The sequence below is a fragment of the Oncorhynchus clarkii genome, chromosome 4 (genome assembly GCF_045791955.1).
Source record: "Oncorhynchus clarkii lewisi isolate Uvic-CL-2024 chromosome 4, UVic_Ocla_1.0, whole genome shotgun sequence".
NCBI classification, from domain to species: domain Eukaryota; kingdom Metazoa; phylum Chordata; class Actinopteri; order Salmoniformes; family Salmonidae; genus Oncorhynchus; species Oncorhynchus clarkii.
In genome coordinates this window covers 92,177,983-92,191,640 of record NC_092150.1, presented here as the reverse complement: position 1 = coordinate 92,191,640, position 13,658 = coordinate 92,177,983, and the positions used below count along the sequence as shown (strand labels likewise).

Sequence of the window (13,658 nt, the reverse complement as noted above, 5' to 3'; positions counted from 1 at the left end):
GTTTACAGATATTTACCCAGATGATATAGTCATGATCTGGTCAGGACAACGAGGTACTAAAATGTTTACAGATATTTACCCAGATGATATAGTCATGATCTGGTCAGGACAACGAGGTACTAAAATGTTTACAGATATTTACCCAGATGATATAGTCATGATCTGGTCAGGACAACGAGGTACTAAAATGTTTACAGATATTTACCCAGATGATATAGTCATGATCTGGTCAGGACAACGAGGTACTAAAATGTTTACAGATATTTACCCAGATGATATAGTCATGATCTGGTCAGGACAACGAGGTACTAAAATGTTTACAGATATTTACCCAGATGATATAGTCATGATCTGGTCAGGACAACGAGGTACTAAAATGTTTACAGATATTTACCCAGATGATATAGTCATGATCTGGTCAGGACAACGAGGTACTAAAATGTTTACAGATATTTACCCAGATGATATAGTCATGATCTGGTCAGGACAACGAGGTACTAAAATGTTTACAGATATTTACCCAGATGATATAGTCATGATCTGGTCAGGACAACGAGGTACTAAAATGTCTACAGATATTTACCCAGATGATATAGTCATGATCTGGTCAGGACAACGAGGTACTAAAATGTCTACAGCTGCAGTACGTACCATTGTTTTGGAGCGACCTGACCAAATTCACATAGAAATGTTATAGATCAGTCACTCTCATTAAAAAGCAAACTAAAGCCTCCCGGGTGGCGCAGTGGTTAAGGGCGCTGTACTGCAGCGCCAGCTGTGTCCCTCCCTGGGTTCGCGTCCAGGCTCTGTCGTAAACGGCTGCGACCGGGAGGTCGCCAGGTGCACGGTGTTTCCTCCGACACATTGGTGCAGCTGGCTTCCGGGTTGGATGCGCGCTGTGTTAAGAAGCAGTGCGGCTTGGTTGGGTTGTGTATCGGAGGACGCATGACTTTCAACCTCCGTCTCTCCCGAGCCCGTACGGGAGTTGTAGCGATGAGACAAGATAGTAGCTACTACAACAATTGGATACCACGAAATTGGGGAGAAAAAGGGGTAAAATTCAACAAAAAAAAAGCTAACTTTTTTACGTAGGTTATTTCTACGCTTCCCGTTCTTATGTTTGGTCTTTGCGTCTTTCTTCCGGTTTTCTACACCAGTTTCAAAACAGCTGAAAATACAATATTTTTGGTGATGGAAAATAGATTTTCACGGCAGTTTAGACTGTATAATGATTCTCTATACTCTTGATATGTCACATACTGAAATAAGAAAACGATTAGAATTTAAGCAACCAGAAAAATTGAGAAGTGATTAGTGTAATACCCAGCATGCTTTGCAACTACATTTTTTAAAACTTTAAGTTTGATCATTTAGCAGACCCTTTTATTCAGGGGGGACTTCCGTCTAGAACATTCAACGAAGGGCGATAAACAACCACGGGTAAAAAATAAAAGTTACAATAAAAAAACATAATAATTGTAATCGTCAGTGTAGTTAAACTGGTCTGTCGGTCGGGCAACTTTCTACACGATGCCAGTCCTGAAACTACTGAAAAGGCTTTGAACAAGACCGATAGGAGCATTAACTTTCCCTACTGAAAAGGCTTTGAACAAGACCGATAGAGGAGCATTAACTTTCCCTACTGAAAAGGCTTTGAACAAGACCGATAGAGGAGCATTAACTTTCCCTACTGAAAAGGCTTTGAACAAGACCGATAGAGGAGCATTAACTTTCCCTACTGAAAAGGCTTTGAACAAGACCGATAGGGGCATTAACTTTCCCTACTGAAAAGGCTTTGAACAAGACCGATAGGGGCATTAACTTTCCCTACTGAAAAGGCTTTGAACAAGACCGATAGAGGAGCATTAACTTTCCCTACTGAAAAGGCTTTGAACAAGACCGATAGGAGCATTAACTTTCCCTACTGAAAAGGCTTTGAACAAGACCGATAGAGGAGCATTAACTTTCCCTACTGAATTCTCTGTTCAGCTATTGTTAATTTAAAAAAATGTCAATGTGACACAGTGATTTCTTCATTAAGTTGTAGTGTTAGAAAACAGATTAAATGCGTTCTTTGACGTTGGGAAACACAAAGAAAAACGCTTCATTGCACCAAAAAAAAGTTTAAGTTAAGAAAATATTGATATTGAGAGGTTTATGTAACAAACAAACATCGGAGTTAGAAAATGTATATTCACAGTTCAATCAACTTAATACGAACAATTTATTTCCATCTGTTTAGAGTTTAAGCCGCCTAATAAGTTGTGCATTTAATTAACAATGAGCTTAAAGTTCAATGTACTTAGTCAATTTTCCAGCTGATGCAACTCAAATCTGTTCCCACTTAAGAGTCACAGTGACTATTAGTTTGAGTAAGGACAACAAAAATCACTTCCAGTCGACTCTGATATGGCAGCACATTGGAGTTTACAGTGCGTGTGTGGTGTGTGTGTGTGTGTGTGTGTGTGTGGTTAGAAACAGGAAAAGGAAGCATATTGGTGTGTGTGTGTGTGTGTGTGTATGTGTTGTGTGTGTGGTTAGAAACAGGAAAAGGAAGCATATTGGTGTGTGTGTGTGGGGGTGTGTGTGTGTGGTTAGAAACATGAAAAGGAAGCATATTGGGGTGTGGTGTGTGTGTGGTGTGGTGTGTGTGGTGTGGTGTGTGTTATGTGGTGTGTGTGTGTGTGGTGTGTGGTTAGAAACAGGAAAAGGAAGCATGTTGGAGTTTAGTGTGTGGTGTGTGTGGTGTGGTGTGTGTGGTGTGGTGTTGTGTGGTGTGGTGTGGTGTTGTGTTGTGTTGTGTGTGTGTGGTTAGAAACAGGAAAAGGAAGCATATTGGAGTTCAAAGCAGCATCACTCGGTTACCGTGTGGAGGGAGAACAGCCATGGTAACGTCGCCTCACATTAAAACAACCGTTATTCCTGTAGGTTTTTAGAACTGGCCAGGGAAGCATAACAGACTCTAAACGATAATGTAATGGCATAGAAGAAATGAAAATACTATAATATATATATATATATATAAATAAATAATACTACAATATATACCTATAATACTACACAACGACATCACCTCCCTGGCTTCTTCATTTAACCTGTCTTCTCTCTGAGTGTTTTCCACTACATAGAGTGGCCAGCCAAACAGAAGAAGTCAGGCCTGGGGGGGGGTGGGGGGCATTTTACCATTTAATTCAACCTAGCAAGAGGCTGCTGTATTGCAGTGTATATGAAGTGCATGCTATGGTAGTTTCCATAAAAACAAATACCCAACTGGACCAAAACAAATCATATCATTCTGCCAGGTAGGTATAGTCTACTTTCCAGTTAACATTTAATTGAGAAGTCTTTTTTTGGGGGGGGGGGGGGGGGGGTTTAAGACTTCCCATCTACCAGAAGATTAGCGTCCCTTCTAACGGCAAAACAGAGCGGGCAGATGAGCGCACCCCAGACACACGCAGATGTGCGTTCTGGTTCCCTCGTCAGAAAGCGGCAGGAAATACGCATCACTAATGAATTCCATTCATGTCTGATGATTAACTCAGACAGTCAGTCCCTACTAAAGGTTAACGCATTTCTGAATATTGTTTAAAAATTCGAGGGGATGCCCCCGAGGGACCCGAACGATAATATCTGGACCAGAATAAAGCTCTTCACACTACAGATTGTTCCTGCAGTGATGATTCACCATCTTCATCGAAGGTTTTCCTCCTTCCTCTGTAGATGATCACCATGAAGTCTTGGTCCATCAGCCAACGCCTACGTAAATTAGGCAGACTAATGAATGTCTCGCTCTCACCAACGTGATTGGTTAGGCTACACTGACTGACGAGGACCGTTGTCACTCTCTTTAGCGTCACAGTCTGGCAAGCCCCGACATCCTAGGAAATTAAACCGAGGAAATCCTTTTGGTTTAATTGCCCTGATGCGATAGCGTGGAAATATAGCCATGACAAAAGGGGAATAGGAAATGGACTTTATTCAGTCAGTCAGACACCAGGGGCCTTCAGGAAGTATTCAGACACTGTTTCCACTTTGTTACGTTACAGCGTTTCTTCCAAAATGTATTAAATTATTTTCTTTATCGACATCACAATACCTCATAATGACATCACAATACCTCATAATGACATCACAATACCCCGTAATGACATCACAATACCCCGTAATGACATCACAATACCCCGTAATGACATCACAATACCTCATAATGACAAAGCTAAAACTTGTTTTTGTAATGTTTGGCGAATTAAAAAATTTAAAAAATCTGAAATATGACATTTACTTCAGAATTCAGACCCTTTACTCAGTACTTTGTTGAAGCACCTTTTGGCAGCCTTGAGTCTTCTTGGGTATTGACGCTACAAGCTTGGCACACCTGTATTTGGGAAGTTTCTCCCATTCTTCTCTGCAGATCCTCTCAAGCTCTGTCAGGTTGGATGGGGAGCGTCGCTGCACAGCTATTTTCAGGTCTCTCCAGAGATGTTTGATTGGGTTCAAGTCGGGGCTCTGGCTGGGCCACTCAAGGACATTCAGAGACGTATATGATCAATGGAAACAGGATGCACCTGATCTACATTTTGAGTCTCATAGTAAAGGGTCTGAATACTTATGTAAATATGGTTTATATTTTTAAATACATTTGAAAAAAAAAAGAATAATAATTGTTTTCGCTTTGTCATTACGGGGTATCGTGATGTCATTACGGGGTATCGTGATGTCATTACGGGGTATCGTGATGTCATTACGGGGTATCGTGATGTCATTACGGGGTATCGTGATGTCATTACGGGGTACCGTGATGTCATTACGGGGTATCGTGATGTCATTACGGGGTATTGTGATGTCATTATGGGGTATCGTGATGTCATTACGGGGTATTGTGATGTCATTACGGGGTATCGTGATGTCATTACGGGGTATCGTGATGTCATTACGGGGTATTGTGATGTCATTATGGGGTATCGTGATGTCATTACGGGGTATCGTGATGTCATTACGGGGTATTGTGTGTAGACTGATGAGATACATGTTTTTTGTATCCATGTTAGAAATGTAATGTATCAACATTTGGAAAAAGTGAATGGGTCTGAATACTTTCTGAACACACTGTATAAACTAGTCAACACTTGCTGTTTAGTTGTCAAAGCTCAGTAAATAGTCGACTATGAGCCGCTAATCGGCGTGGCTGGCTATGTGAAACACGCCAAAGAAAAATGGGGGCAGAAATCAATAATTAGGCGAAGAGGATTTCCACCAAAATCACGCTCTCTCCCCAGGCTCCTCTGTGTAGAGAAATTAGACCAACCCAATACAGCGCACACAATTTGTACCAGGAGGCAGGACAGACAGCAGACTGCGTTTCCTTGTAGTCGCTGGCTTTGTGACAGACAGGCGCCTGTCCTACCAATAGATCAGTAGGAGATGCATATCGTTCATCCTAGTGGGAGAGGGCTCAACGGACTAGCCAATTTACAACTTTCAAATTAAAAGTATGAAGTGGAAAACACTGCTCTCATTGGCTAATGCTGATCACCTTACCATCTCACACTACAAGAGCAACGCGGATTGAGCCAATAAAAACCTGGGAGAGACGGGATGGGTGGCGTCTTTGACCCGCTCACATTACAAAGGGGCGTGGCTTAGTAAGACGGAACATACAGAACTTCACTTAGTCAGAATCATCAGATACACAACATCCAATGTGCAGTGAATCACTATGTCAAAAACAGTGATGATGGCAATTATCATATCACTCTATTCTCTCTTATTCGACAGTATTTCATGATTAAGGTTCACCGTGTGCTCTATGAGTAGTGAGTGATCCCAGGGTGCTCTATGAGTAGTGAGTGATCCCAGGGTGCTCTATGAGTAGTGAGTGATCCCAGGGTGCTCTATGAGTAGTGAGTGATCCCAGGGTGCTCTATGAGTAGTGAGTGATCCCAGGGTGCTCTATGAGTAGTGAGTGATCCCGGGGTGGCAACACATACATTCTAAGTGATTTCAATGGGGTCTTTCTCCATTCTGATTGGTTTATATAGTGTTCAACCAAAAATAATTTGTTTGCACTCATTTCAGATCATTTCCATACTGCACGATAAAAACAATCTAGACCTTATGTTGGAACCAAATGTTGCAATTGTGATATGATTTTTTTAAATCAATATAATAAATAAACAATTTAGAGCAAAACACTTTGGTGAACTATTGGAATCATGGAGGTAGAAGGATTATTCTAATTTGATAGTTAGAATATAACAGTGGGCACTTTGAATACAGTGTAGTTTCACATGACAACAAATGAAAATGCCAGGGAGGAGTTATTGTGACAGGGTAGGAACCAAAGTGTTGATAAGTGTTTCGTAGCGTCACGTATTCCTCTTTGATTTAGAAGATACTTACCCTGACACTTCCCAATGACGGAGCCAAAGTCATCCCTCGCAGACCTGGTGGGGGGAAAAAAACACGGAGAATAGAATATACACAAACGTTCTGCATGTCACCTTAAAAAGGTCAAATGGATCTCTGTGTATTACGGATAGTTATACACAGCACCCTGCTGACTGGGAGGGTTTCTACTGAGTAGACAGAACATCTGATAAACTAAAATTACTCAAATGTAGAAAGTGTAGAACGGACTCTCTCACATCATTACCTGATCTCCACACACTGGTCCTGAACCACAGCCAGCAACTTCCCATTACTGGAGAGAGAGAGTGAGAGGAGAGAGATTTAGGACTTCTAACCCCTTCTAACCACTAGGCTACCTGGGGCGGCAGGTAGCCTAGTGGTTTAGAGCGTTGGACTAGTCACCGAAAGGTCTAAGATCGAATCAACGAGCAGACAAGGTAGTAAAAAATCTGTCGTTCAGCCCCTGAACAAGGCAGTTAACCCACTGTTCCACTGTTCCTAGGCCAGTTAACCCACTGTTCCTAGGCCGTCACTGTAACTAAGAATGTGTTCTTAACGGACTTGCCTAGTTAAATAAAGGCAAAAATAAAAAATAATTATTTAAATTATAAGACAAACTAAATCTGGCTAAATTAACCCTGATGGCTCCCTTGTAAAAACAAAAACTTGGGTCTCAATGGCCGTCGAGGTCAAAATAAAAGGTCAAATAAACATAAACAAAGGTCAGAGGTTGAATTCATATGAATGTATGAAGGGCCCGGAGTGGTGCCTGCGTGTGTACTGTACTATATACCTTGCTAGCACCAGTTGCCAGTTGATCTGCTTGTTGGCCAGTCGGACCAGGCCGGGAGGTAGAGAGGAGCTAGAGGGACTGGTTCAAGATCACAGATAAATCAGTCAGCTGTTACAAACCACAACAAGAGGACCAACACAACAGCATAAACATTAGTAAAGTCAATTTGACAAAAAACGATATACAGTTTTACGAAGCTGGAAAGAGTTTCAGGCTACAGGGGTAAATAGTAATGAAATAGTTGATGCGTTTCGATGTGAGTAATATAAAGAGCTTACCTGTACCACAGGTAATGCAGGATGAACCTAAAAGGTCCTACAACAGACACGGAGAAGACACGGTGAGGAGTGGCTAGGATCATACATGTTGAAGTTCTAGTGTGTTCCAGCACATAGGTAAATGTTCAGTTACTACCGAAATGGAGCCCCGTAGGGGCGTCGCGCCAACCCCGTCAGAATTAATTAAATAGGCCTTCATTCATTTATTTATTTAACTTTATTTCCATTGCAGATGAACCTCTCCTAATAGCGGTAGTGTTTCCCAGAGGTGGGACCAAGTCATGTGACTCGAGTCCACACCTCTGGTGTTTATTCATGATGATAAGCAGCTCACTTAGTCCATTAAACGTTGTACATCTCCTCTTTCCAACTTCAAGTTTAAACCCGGGCGGCTAACCCGCTAGATTACCACCCCGGGCGGCTAACCCGCTAGATTACCACCCCGGGCGGCTAACCCGCTAGATTACCACCCCGGGCGGCTAACCCGCTAGATTACCACCCCGGGCGGCTAACCCGCTAGATTACCACCCCGGGCGGCTAACCCGCTAGATTACCACCCCGGGCGGCTAACCCGCTAGATTACCACCCCGGGCGGCTAACCCGCTAGATTACCACCCCGGGCGGCTAACCCGCTAGATTACCACCCCGGACGGCTAACCCGCTAGATTACCACCCCGGGCGGCTAACCCGCTAGATTACCACCCCGGGCGGCTAACCCGCTAGATTACCACCCCGGGCGGCTAACCCGCTAGATTACCACTCCGGGCGGCGAGCCCGTTAGATTACCACTCCGGGCGGCGAGCCCGTTAGATTACCACCCCTGGCGGCGAGCCCGCTAGATTACCACCCCGGGCGGCGAGCCCGCTAGATTACCACCCCGGGCGGCTAACCCGCTAGATTACCACTCCGGGCGGCTAACCCGTTAGATTACCACTCCGGGCGGCTAGCCCGCTAGATTACCACCCCGGGCGGCGAGCCCGCTAGATTACCACTCCGGGCGGCGAGCCCGCTAGATTACCACCCCGGGCGGCGAGCCCGCTAGATTACCACCCCGGGCGGCGAGCCCGCTAGATTACCACTCCGGGCGGCGAGCCCGCTAGATTACCACCCCTGGCGGCGAGCCCGCTAGATCACCACCCCTGGCGGCGAGCCCGCTAGATTACCACCCCTGGCGGCGAGCCCGCTAGATTACCACTCCGGGCGGCGAGCCCGCTAGATTACCACCCCGGGCAGCGAGCCCGCTAGATTACCACCCCGGGCAGCGAGCCCGCTAGATTACCACCCCGGGCGGCTAGACATATTTAAAACATTAACTTTTTTTTAAGATCACAAATAGGCAGTTAACAGTTTTGGGCATAGATGCATATCTGTATTCCCAGTCATGTGAAATCCATAGATTTGTGCCTAAATTATTAATTTAAAATGGACTGATTTCCTCATGTGAACCTCAGTAAAATCTTTGAAATGGTTGCGTTTATATTTTTGTTCAGTGTCAAACCAGAGTAAAAGCAGGGAAGCCGGTTCTACTCTGAACTCTGTTCTGGTGTTAAACTGAGTGGGTCGAGCTTAACACATCAACCATAGATAAGACAGCAAAGTAAGGTTTTAACAATTTGAAAAAAAAGTTTGCATTCAAATGCCACTTCCTGTTGCAAACAGAAATCCTTTCCCCTTGTCACAAGGGGATTGATGGCAGATTTAAGAATATATATATATATATATATATATATATTTTTTTTTTTTTTTTAATCGGCAACCCTGTTACTTTATTTGGTATAGTCATTTTAAGAGGGACTGGCGAAAACAAATGTTCTGACTTGAAATCTTTATCATACTTCATATTCCTCTTACTGTTTTTAGCTAGAAATACCACTAAAATGTTAAAATGCGCAGACTATATAATATATATTCATGATTTAACTATTCATTTTTGTCCTCCTTCATTCCCTTTAAAATGTGACTTATTTCAACATTCTAAAAAAAAAAAAAAACATTGTGACATCACTTCTAACTTCCATTCACTGCAAATACAACAGACTAACTATAAATAATTACAGAAACAGTTTTAAAAAAGGGCATGACACCTTTTTCTACTTCTGTGCTATTCAAATCTGTAAATAAGTACAGAAATATCTACTGCCAATCAAGACGTCCAGCTGTTTTAGTAACTACACCAAGTAATGCAGCTGTTGGATTAACAATGGAACTTTGCAGAACTTCCAAATGACGGATGTGTTGGTAAATTCCCTCTGGAGTGCCAGAGTACACCTAGAGTGTGCAGCTCCGAGTGAGCTCTGGGCGTTGGTCAATTCAAAGTGTTTCGCTCTCTGACCACTCACTGGACCCTCTGGCAGAGGAGTAGGTTTGATCTGAGCGTTCACAACGGCTGTCAGGTTCCCAGCTACTTCCAGACACAAATTATAGAACACCTCAATCTGACCACATTACTTCAGCGGAGCTGGTTAGGCTGTTTGTACTGTTATCCAGAGCGTTGGTGCAGGTAGATTTTGACATTGGCAGGTAAGATGTGTATTTCACCAGCCATGTTGGTGGGCTCCACAGTGCCAACATTTCAATCGCATTTGTGACTAAAAAGTCAAGTATGATCACATTTATAGTTAAATAAATGCCGTAGCAGCTGTCTTCAAAGTTTTTCTGCCTGTTTTGTTTCATAGTTGGTCAATTAAATCGAACAAAGTCAAAGAACTAGGAATCCTATCTAGCCTTTCCCACCTCAACACTGCCTGGCTGGGGGCTGTGTGCACCTGAAGAGCTGAGTGAAAGATTTGTTTTAATAAGTGCTGTGCACAGTAATAAAATATTGTGTCATTTACTTGAAAACGAAAGTCTACTTTAGTGAGACTTTGTCCTTGTGTTTCCGTTCTCATTGTTTTGTTCCACAAGCCAGGTCGTTTTTCTACGTTTTTAATTTCACCTGCTAGAGAAGAGAAGACAACGTGTTTACTAGTCAGACTCCATCTCACAGGCACAAACATGACTCCAATCGTGTTACCACGGTAACCTCCAGTGGTGGAAAAAGGACCCAATTGTCATACTTCAGTAAAAGTAAAGATAAATTAATAGAAAATGACTCAAGTCAAACTCACCCAGTAAAATACTACTTGAGTAAAAGTCTAAAAAGGTATTTGGTATTAAATGTACTTAAGTATCAATTGTAAATTTAATTTATGAAATAAACGTATGTATTAAAAGTAAAAGTATAAATCATTTCAAATTCCTGATAATAAAGCTAACCAGAGGGCATCATTCATCTTTAGTTTTTTAATTTACGAATAGCCAGGGGCACACTCCAACACTCAGACATCCTTTACAAACAAAGCCTGTGTTTTGTGAGTCCTCCAGATCAGAGGCAGTAGGGATGACCAGGGATATTCTCTGTTTAGTGAGTCCTCCAGATCAGAGGCAGTAGGGAGGACCAGGGATGTTCTCTGTTTAGTGAGTCCTCCAGATCAGAGGCAGTAGGGATGGACCAGGGATGTTCTCTGTTTAGTGAGTCCTCCAGATCAGAGGCAGTAGGGATGGACCAGGGATGTTCTCTGTTTAGTGAGTCCACCAGATCAGAGGCAGTAGGGATGACCAGGGATGTTCTCTGTTTAGTGAGTCCTCCAGATCAGAGGCAGTAGGGATGGACCAGGGATGTTCTCTGTTTAGTGAGTCCTCCAGATCAGAGGCAGTAGGGATGACCAGGGATGTTCTCTGTTTAGTGAGTCCTCCAGATCAGAGGCAGTAGGGATGACCAGGGATGTTCTCTGTTTAGTGAGTCCTCCAGATCAGAGGCAGTAGGGATGACCAGGGATATTCTAGGTTTAGTGAGTCCTCCAGATCAGAGGCAGTAGAGATGACCAGGGATGTTCTCTGTTTAGTGAGTCATCCAGATCAGAGGCAGTAGGGATGACCAGGGATGTTCTCTGTTTAGTGAGTCCTCCAGATCAGAGGCAGTAGGGATGACCAGGGATGTTCTCTGTTTAGTGAGTCCACCAGATCAGAGGCAGTAGGGATGACCAGAGATGTTCTTGCTAAGCATTCAAAATGTAATGAGTAGTTTTGGGTGTCAGGGGAAATGTATGGAGTAAAAATAATAAATATCTTTAGGAATGTAGTGAAGTAAATGTTGTCAGAAATATAAATAGTAAAGTAATTTACAGACAGAACAAAGAAAAATGACTTAAGTAGTACTTCAAAGTATTTTTTACATGGTAACCTCCCACCCTTAAAGGTGAACATCTGTCTTATTGGTTAAAAGTTTAATTAATTATACCACATTACTTATGTCTTACTAATATTCCATTTATTGTTTTCGAAACATTAAAAACATATTATATTTTTTTGGTGTCATTTTAGCGGCATAATCTGGGGCAGGTAGATTATAAAACTGTGAGGGGCAGGTAGATTATTCAAATCTGGGGCAGGTAGATCAAAATATGATTGTACTGCTGATAACAATTTAAAAACTGTTTTTTCCCCATGTTTACTGACACTGGTCTTATTCAACAGGCGTTTCGCGTACAGAAATGAATCAGTTATTCTGCGCTCTGGAACACGCAGATGAGAGTGCTCTGAAATCAGAGTAGATTAACATAAAACAGCATATAACACAACGTAAAGGGTATAGCACCTTGTTCTACTAATCTGATATTCAAATGTGAAATCATAACAGTAATAGCATATCAATTTCTTCCACGACCACAAAAACACTTGTAACAACCACTTTTTCTTCATGGAAAATTAGCATTCGTTTTATTTAACCTCTTGAGATGGGAAAAAAAAATGTGTTGTGTTAAATTGAACATGTGCTCTTTATGACAGAATGTCAAAATTAGGTGAAATTAAAAATAAATACATAATTTAATACCAAGTTACACTTCTCAAACCGAGTAGGTGTAACGACCCAGCAGGCTCTGGTCAAACGTAATGCACTAGGGGAATATAGGGTGACTTGGGAGGCAACCTTGGGCTTGCTTCCAATACGATCATTATTTTCTTAACATGAATTTAAAAAGGGATCAGTATGAAAAACCAGATCAGCGAGGGACAAAGATGTCTCGAGGATCCCGTCTTACCTGTCACAGCCTTGGCAATAACAGATGAACTGTGCTCCTTGTTGCCTCGCAACTGCAAATGGCAGAGAGTGACAGACTGTTATTTATCTTTCTATACAAACCCCGAATTACAGTGTGATTGGGAACCAACCAATTTACACCAGTGTGATGATACTAGGGCCGAGACATTTTCCCTGGACAAAGTACAGAATATGGTAACGTCAAGACAGCTAACTTAGCATCATCAACAAATTCACAACAGACTAGTTAGCCAACGTTTGGAAAGTAAAAACAAAAATATCAAAATACACCTCAACGCTGAAGTTAAACTCCTTTATTTCATATATTTGTTTACGGTGACTGAATATTTAACTGCACGTAATGTTGATTCAATGCCAATCCATAACCTGTTATCAGCCATGACTGAGTGGAAGATGTGTTGCGACGTGGCTAACCGTTACTAGCTAACGTTAGCGAACCTTGCAGGGTGAGCAATCACTTCAACTTGACATTTCCGTCTATATGTTATTAACAATGAACCGAATCCATTTTTTGTACAAACCTGAGTGTCGGTCTCGGGTGGCCATTCCGTATTTATCAGTAAATCATACAAAATGTTCTCATCTTCCACGTCAATGTTGCTATCATCAGCCATGTTTACGTGGATAGTTGATCCAAACTCTGTCACAAACTACGGAATACAGGATGGTACAAAAAAAAGGACTGTTTAACGAAACGCGGTTTACATTTCGGCATTAAGGCGGTTTTATCAAAGACTATTATAACTAACCCAAGATAGAACAGTCGTTTCCAATGAGAGAAAATGAATCATAGTGGGCAGAACAAGCAAGTAAGAAATGTAGTCCACTCTGTTTGTTACATATTCTAGTTCTGAAATAGAAAACTGAACTTCAGATTAAATGTTTCATCGAAGAGAATATTTGCAGAATTTCGGCCAAAATCCTTCTCGGGTCATCTTCTCACAATGCCGGCCACTGGGCTTCCTCTCATCACCATATTTGGTAGTGAGCGGAAATGCTTCACATTTTTAAATCGGGTGAAAAATCTGTCTAATTGTTCCATCATTGTTTTTTTTTTACCAAGGCGGAGTTACAATGA

The 13,658-nt window shown here is 42.2% G+C and overlaps 1 protein-coding gene across 1 annotated transcript in view; it reads right to left on the bottom strand.

The window, feature by feature from the left end:
- LOC139407442 (NBAS subunit of NRZ tethering complex-like) overlaps window positions 1-13,221 on the bottom strand; it is a 289,155-nt gene extending 275,934 nt beyond the window's left edge. Inside the window, exons 1-6 of the mRNA XM_071151235.1 lie at window positions 13,102-13,221; window positions 12,561-12,612; window positions 7,480-7,516; window positions 7,202-7,279; window positions 6,653-6,700; window positions 6,400-6,443 (exon numbers count right to left, since the gene is read on the bottom strand). Coding sequence (XP_071007336.1) covers window positions 6,400-6,443; window positions 6,653-6,700; window positions 7,202-7,279; window positions 7,480-7,516; window positions 12,561-12,612; window positions 13,102-13,194 — 352 coding nt within the window. The 5' untranslated portion in view covers window positions 13,195-13,221. The remainder of the gene's footprint in view (window positions 1-6,399; window positions 6,444-6,652; window positions 6,701-7,201; window positions 7,280-7,479; window positions 7,517-12,560; window positions 12,613-13,101) is intronic.
- Between the last annotated feature and the right edge of the window lie 437 nt (window positions 13,222-13,658).